Source organism: Sipha flava, unplaced genomic scaffold, assembly GCF_003268045.1.
Source record: "Sipha flava isolate LNK unplaced genomic scaffold, YSA_version1 307_pilon_pilon, whole genome shotgun sequence".
NCBI lineage: Eukaryota > Metazoa > Arthropoda > Insecta > Hemiptera > Aphididae > Sipha > Sipha flava.
In genome coordinates this window covers 123,112-130,717 of record NW_020272984.1, presented here as the reverse complement: position 1 = coordinate 130,717, position 7,606 = coordinate 123,112, and the positions used below count along the sequence as shown (strand labels likewise).

The 7,606-nt window shown below is 32.6% G+C and overlaps 1 protein-coding gene across 1 annotated transcript in view; it reads left to right on the top strand.

Annotated features, from left to right (window-relative positions):
* The first annotated feature begins 5,162 nt into the window (after positions 1-5,162).
* Positions 5,163-7,606, top strand: part of LOC112686371 (mast cell protease 4-like) — a 48,935-nt gene continuing 46,491 nt past the window's right edge. The window contains exons 1-4 of the mRNA XM_025558604.1: positions 5,163-5,420; positions 5,501-5,599; positions 6,346-6,527; positions 6,599-6,852. Of these exons, the coding sequence (XP_025414389.1) occupies positions 5,163-5,420; positions 5,501-5,599; positions 6,346-6,527; positions 6,599-6,852 (793 nt within the window). The remainder of the gene's footprint in view (positions 5,421-5,500; positions 5,600-6,345; positions 6,528-6,598; positions 6,853-7,606) is intronic.

The following is a 7,606-nucleotide window of genomic DNA, read 5'->3' as shown; positions in this document are numbered from 1 at the left end:
CAATATAATTAAAATATGAATCGTGTTCCTTGGTTGGTGTTTAACATACGTGAGTAAAAAACTGTTTTTGATTATTTTTATTTAGTTGAAAAGCACATTCATTGATATCGAAGAGCATGCAAAGTTATATGGTGATATAAGTGATTTAGGTGTAAATGGATTGACGTGTACGATTATTGGTTTTAGTCAATGTCCAATGAGCTCTACGGATACTAAGGGACAAATTAATACAGTTGTTTTGAAATCCGGTCTAAAAACTTGTGGGATCTGTTTACTCCCGTACTGATAACTACGAGTAATTAATTGATTATAATTATGATTTACTGATTGTATTTTTTTTTAATATACAGAGGTGTTAATATGCATGGGCCTGAAACGTTATGTCTACACCCGGACAACAATATTTGCATATGTTCATACGTGCCGTGTGGTGGTCCGGTGTTTTGCAATGGGATCCTATACGGAATGACCAGTCATTGGTTTAATCACAAAAACACAAGTGTTTTATGTAAATCGTTTGACACCGTAGTCATTGTCCAGTACATCAAAAAGTACAAAAGTTGGATCGATGATATAATAGAGAAATCAAAAAGTTCGCGCCAAAAAATGTGTACGGTTTTAGCCGTTACGATGATGTGTATTAACGTTAAAATATTGTTTAATTAAAAATAAAAAAAATAAATATTAATCGTACACATTTCTACAAACCCGTTTAAGGTTAAACGTCCGTATCTAGGACTGTTTTCCGAGCACAATGTTGTACAATGAAATTCGATTGAACTCCGTTTTAGAACGGTACACGAGTACGTTACAATACGGCCGTGCACCGTTGGTCGCGATGGACGCATGTTCGTAATTGTTTGGCGTGTGCTGCAGTTTGCGCGAGTCTGTTTAAAATGTATGAAACGTTCGCGATCGAATGGATTGGAAAAAATATTGCTCCCCGTGTTGGTCAAACGTTTGATGGGTTTGATCGTTGGGAAATAGTGCATTACAATACACGCATTGACAAAGGAAAAAAACTTCAAGTGACGTCCGGCCACCCTGTGTCGTAATACTATATTTAGCGAATACCTACGCTAGAGCTAGTGCTCAAAATAACACTAATAATAATTATTATTATTATTACTACGAGATTATTTGTCAACATTCATCATTGTGTTTTGTGTATAGATTAGGATTAGGAGAATTAGGATTCTTGGCGGCACAGAATCTTGTTACCGTTTTTCAAGATTACACCTAAAGCATAGTGTTTCGATTAACGTAAACATAGTAATTGTTTATATATTTTTAAATTTCTTTGCGAAACACCGTTTTACACTTTAAATCGTTGTCTTAATAATCATCGTTGTACACGGTCAACGGCCTTTTGTCATAGGTCAGTGGTTTTCAGAGCTAGGGGGCAGATTGCAAGTGAGGGAAAATAAAAATGTTTAATGTCTGAATAACGTTGAATTCAGTTGATTTAAAAATGTTCGTTTTGGAAATTTGATTTCAGCTTATTTGGTTTTGGATATATTCAATATATTTGATTTAAAATAAAAATTGACTCTAGAATTGCCACACTAGTTACAAACTTAACCGTCGATTTATCAAATACATTATAGATTATATAATATTTTATGTGTATTGTAATGTTGCGTAATGCTATCATATTGTTAATGGCAGTTGTGGTGTACTATGATTTTGTCAGCTTGGACTTTGTTGGCCACAAGGGTATTCACGTATATATTTAAACCAATTATAAATTACATACAATGATCGTATTTATGAACCACCATTATCAAAATCATCGTATGGACAGTTAAATAAACATTACATCATTTTTCGTTGATATAAAATAAAGAATTTTCTATTTTTTTATTTTTATTTGAATGATGTATTTTAATAAAGCACCACACAATTTTCCGCCCCATAAATTTTACCTCTTTAGGTAGCTGTTCGCTATACTTATTGGCAAATCCGCTTTTGATCACTGATTATTGAGTGTATCATAGCCTGTACAAAAAAATAAGTCAACAGTGGCCACGTTATCTTTTTTAGCCCTCGACGAAATAAAATATTGACTGAAATACTAACAAGCATATCAATTTTTTCTCGTAAAAGGTTGGTGACAAATATAGGCGTGTACATTGAAATTTGATTAGCTGCATTTCGTTAAAACCGTTTTGTAGATCATAAGTAGTAACATTCCAATGGTTTTACAACGTCACATAAAAGCTGCAACAGGTCGGGAGTTTAATGGTTCGTAATTCGACTCCAAACGGGTTTGCGTATTTTTTTGTTTAAGTCATTAACAGGATAGTTATTAATTTAGAATATTACGGTACCGGCACAAAGCATTCAAACCCCTGTTTTGTACATATTTCCGGTATGTACGGTTGATATGGGGTGATTTTATGACCACACAGTTGGAGAAGAAATATTATTCCGCCCTTATATGCACGTTTTTACGCGTATGATTTTCTCAACGGCCGAATATTTGTGTTAAAAACTATTATTTCATTCCGTGTACTTGATAATATAAATTGGATTATTTTTCAAGCCCAGTATGATTTATAATTTATGTACGAATCAAGAACATTGCGGTCGTTTGCCCGCTGCGATCTTAGGCAGGTCGCACGCAAGCACATATCAACCCGCGAAAATATTTAAGGATATTAAGGCGCTATTAAGAAACGCGTTTGAAATCATTCGAATGTTTCAAAATGATTATAAAATCGGACGACATATGTGGGCGGTGTGCTATTCGTTTCCATTTACCGAGCTACCTAGCCGCACCATAATATATTATGTTGTGAACGCACGCGCGGGACTTTTATACCTTATGCATCACGAGTGATGAACACAATAAACCGTTGAAAATAATTCAATATACATTTATATTATAATAGTATACATGTATATTATATTTCTTCTATCGGACGCCCTCCACCGAGTAGCATAAATAATAAGTTGGCACTGTGAGTTGCTCACAATATATGTGTTATTATTGTTATTATTATGCGCTCGTAAAAATGACGGCAGTGCGGACACTGCGTATTATTGCGAAAAAGAATAAAGAATTTTTTTTATTGTGATGATACGAACACGGGAAAAATACGAGTATTGTTGTAGTGTAACTTTGCGAATTTTCCATTGACAAAAATAAGTTTAAATCAATTGCTTGCGCTGTTTCCTTAGATTGAACTGGAATGTTGGTTTTATAATTTTTTTCCGGTCATAATTAATTCCGTTATGACAAGAGATAAGTCAGATATAAATTTCGATTGTTGAGGTCGACGAAAAATTATATTTTAAAAATATAATTATTCTTTATATATCTTGTAAGATTCTTGATCTAATTTGCATTGAATTATAATTTTTCTCTCCTTCATTAACGCTTGTGTTTGTATTTTTTTCACGCAAGAGTTCAATAATGATATAAATATGCATATTTATGTACCGATAAAATTTACACTGCTAATCCGCGGTTGGAATACGAAATAATATATGGTGGATTCGTGAACGTAGTTTGTAGTTATAACTCATCTTTGTAAACAATCTGTGAAAACAATAAATGTTGTCCAATCGAATAGCAACGTGAACGGTGCTCAAACCAGAACGATGGGATAGTATACGGGATTTCTACATATTTTGAACATTATTCAAACGAAAAAAATATATTTAAAATAAAATGAAACAAACATTTATAATGTTGGAAAACAAGATGTTTAGTTATATAAGGACCTATTTTTGATTGAAAAAGAGGTCAATGGTAGATAAGATAAAACAGGATGCCGACGGAGGAGATTGAGATGTTATGGAAACTAAACTATATAAATGCCCAAAGACAATTATTTATATAGATTATAAAACTATGGATTAATTTATTTTATTTTACTTTTTTTACTCATTTTTCGATGATCAACGACTCACGCAAAGTGCAAAACACATACGTGTCTCGGATCTTACTCCCGATCCATGCTCATACCCAATGCCATATTTATCCTAAGAGCCCGCAGGGCACGAACTTAGGGCCCCTGATCAATGGAGGCCTCGAAAAATATAACTTACATCTTTAGGTTTTAGCATATTAACATGAACAACCTCAGCAAAATATTTGACTGTCAGGCTTAAATAATAAGTTATAATTAAAAAATAATATTAAATAATTTACAACTAAAAACTTAAATGCTATACATCCGACAAATACTTCTTTAGCAATAAATTTAATTAACAAGTTATGAACGTACAGTGTTAGGCGGCTACGAGATTATTTTTATATTTCTGTGATCAAACAATATATCGTTGATACATTTCTGTTCAAAGAGGTAGGTCTAAAAATATCGTTTTGAATTCTAATGTTTATTAATAATAATTCGGTAAATAGTAGATAATGTGAAATTAAAATCATTCATTTGCATCGTAGAGGCCCCTAAACACTATAGGTCTAAGTGCCCCTGCCAAAGACGGCTCTGTCACACCTATGTACGAACTTATCGTTGTCTAGCGCTATTATTTACTCTGCTCGATTGTTGCACGTAGAATTATTAACAGAGACAAAATCTATTTTGGACTATGGTAGAGAATGGGGGGGGGGAGAAATAATAAAATTCAATATACATCTTTGAAAAAAAAATCTGTTGCTATGATCGCAAAATTACATAATTTATGTGTATGCTTAACGTATACTTATGTCTGAAAATTGACCGTCCATCAATTGTTTGACCGCCTACCAAATATTGATACGATTACATAGATCTCAGCTGAATCGAAATATTATTTTTCCTTTTTATTTTCACAGTGTGGTAAAAAAAAAATTAAAATTAAAATTAATCTGCTGCCTCTATGTAGCAGTACATATTTCTTATCATATATTACAATACCGGGTTGACGATTTCGTTGCAAAAAAACAAACCTTCTACACGAAAAAAATTCACGGACAAGTGTAGAATATTGCTGTCCATATTTTATTTTTTCATTAGTCAAAGGAGGTCACATGGTCTCTGTCGAAGGTTATGTTACGGATCATATTACACTTAACGATATAGGTATAATAATGGTATGACCACGAGTCTCTATAGTAACAAGCACGTGCAAACTTGATCGATTGCTAATGTTGATTTCGAATGACAGTTTTTAAATAAAATATCCGTGTCTACTTAATTATAACAGACATCATGCAAGCGTTGAAGATTGTATTGATTTCGGTTTGCGTCACGTTGATCGAATCTTCCTGGTTTGGAACTGATGAAGATGAAGCAAAAACCTGCACAAATAATGCAGAAATATTAACATTCAAAAAATTTCCGTACGTAGTTATTTTTAAAGTGTATGTTGAAGGAAATGCAACGCTTTGTACAGGCACCCTGCTAACGGAATGGTTCGTGCTGACCGTTGCTCACTGTACTACTGGACTTCAAGCATCTAATTTTACGGTAAACCACATGGTTCAAAAAATAATACAAACTATTTGTCGCATATGTTACATAATACACTATAATTATGATGTAAACAGATATATCATGGAGATTTAACAGGTCCGGGTGTGCAGGTTGAAAAAGTTTTCCAACACGAACTGTACGTACCCTACAAAAATGATTTGTGTATACTGAAAGTAAATATACATACTTGTTTCCAATTAATAAAGTGAAACCAGTGAAAACGAAATTCGAAAACAAACAGTAACCACATTTAAAAAATAATATTTTGTTTCCGCGACAAAATCAGTATGTCGCCTTCATTATTCACATCATATTTAACATAATGTTTGCTATTTCATTCACAGACATTTGCTAGTCTAAAGTAAAGTGTTAAGTATTTTATATGATGAAATTAAAATATTGATCAGTAAATTGTATACGTAGGTGTCACGATTAATCGTCAATCAATCGAATGTTAAAGAAATAGATATTGCAATAATAATATAATACACAGCAAAATACTTTACAATTTACGATTATAAATATTTAATCTATTTAATTAGTGCCTCAAAAGATGAATAAATATATTTATTTTTTCACTTATTATTTCAAATAATTATTGTTTGCTATTTGTTTCCTTAACTCATTCATCCTTTTGTTCGTACTATTAAAAAAAAACAATCATTGAAATTCAATGATTGCTTTCAAATTAATACAAATAACACGAATTACATAACAGCAATGAAAAATATCTGCAACTTGCATTTTTTTTTTTTATCGGTACATATATATATGTAAACTAAAAAAACTAATTTTAATGTATTGTGTTTATATTTTGTTCCATCCTTGAACACTCAATATAATTAAAATATGTATCGTTTTCGTTGGTTTATGTATAACATACGTGAGTAAAATACTGTATTTCATTATTTTTATTTAGTTGAAAGACTTATCCCTGAATGTCAAAGAGTTTGCAAAGATATATGGTGATATAAGCGATTTAGGTGAAAAAGGGTTGACGTGTTCGATTATTGGTTTTAGTCGATGTCCAACGAGCACTAATAAGAATAAGGGACAGATGAATACAGTTGTTCTGAAATCCGGTCTAAAAGCTTGTGGGATGTACTGATAACTTCGAGTAATTATTAATTATGATTATGATTTACTAATAGTTTTTTTTTTTTAATCTATAGAGACGTTAATAGTCTTGAAACTGAAACGTTATGTCTACAATTGGACAAGGATATATGCTCATGTCCATACGTGGCGAGTGGCGGTCCGGTGATTTGCAATGGGATCCTATACGGCATGACCAGTCATGGGATTTTTAAAAAAGGCCCAGATGCTTTGTGTAAATCGGCTGATACCGTAATCAATATCCAGTACATCAAAAAGTACAAAAGTTGGATCGACGATAAAATGGATATAATAACAGAGGAATCAAAAAGTTCGCGTCAAAAAATGTATATGGTTTTAGCCGTTACGATGTTGTGTATTAACATTAAAATAATGTTTTACTAAAAAAGAAATAATAAAAAAAAAAAATCGTACACATTTCTACAAACGCGTTTAAAGTTAAATGTCCGTATCTAGGACTGTTTTCCGAGTATTATGTTGTGCATTGTATATTCGGTTGAACTCCGTTTTAGAACGTTACACGAGTATATTTCAACACGACCGTGCACCGTTGGTTGCGATGGACGCGTATTCGTATTCGTTCGCGTATGCTGTGGTTTGTGCGGGTCTGTTTAAAATTTATGAAATGTTCGTGATCTAATAGATTGGAAAAAATATTACCCACCGTGTTGGTCAAACGATTGTTGGATACGAACGTTGGGAAATAGTGCATTACACGCATTGACAACGAAACGAATGTCGAGAAATTTCCGACCGCCCAGTATCGTAATACCACTTTTAACGATCACTCGCGCCAGAGCAAGTCCTCAATCAACAACAGTAATAATAATTATTAATATTACTACGATTGTTTGTCAACACTGATCGCACATCATTCAGTCTAGTCCAGTGGTCTTTAACCTTTTTCGAGCCGCCACCCAATTTTCTTATCGAATATTTTTCGCGACCCGTGCCAACTTCGTTAGCCATAAAATCCAAATAAAAAAGTAAAAACCGCTTAATGTATTATATTGTAGAAGTGGTTTTATAACTAAATAAATTAATATATATGTATTTTTGTTTTC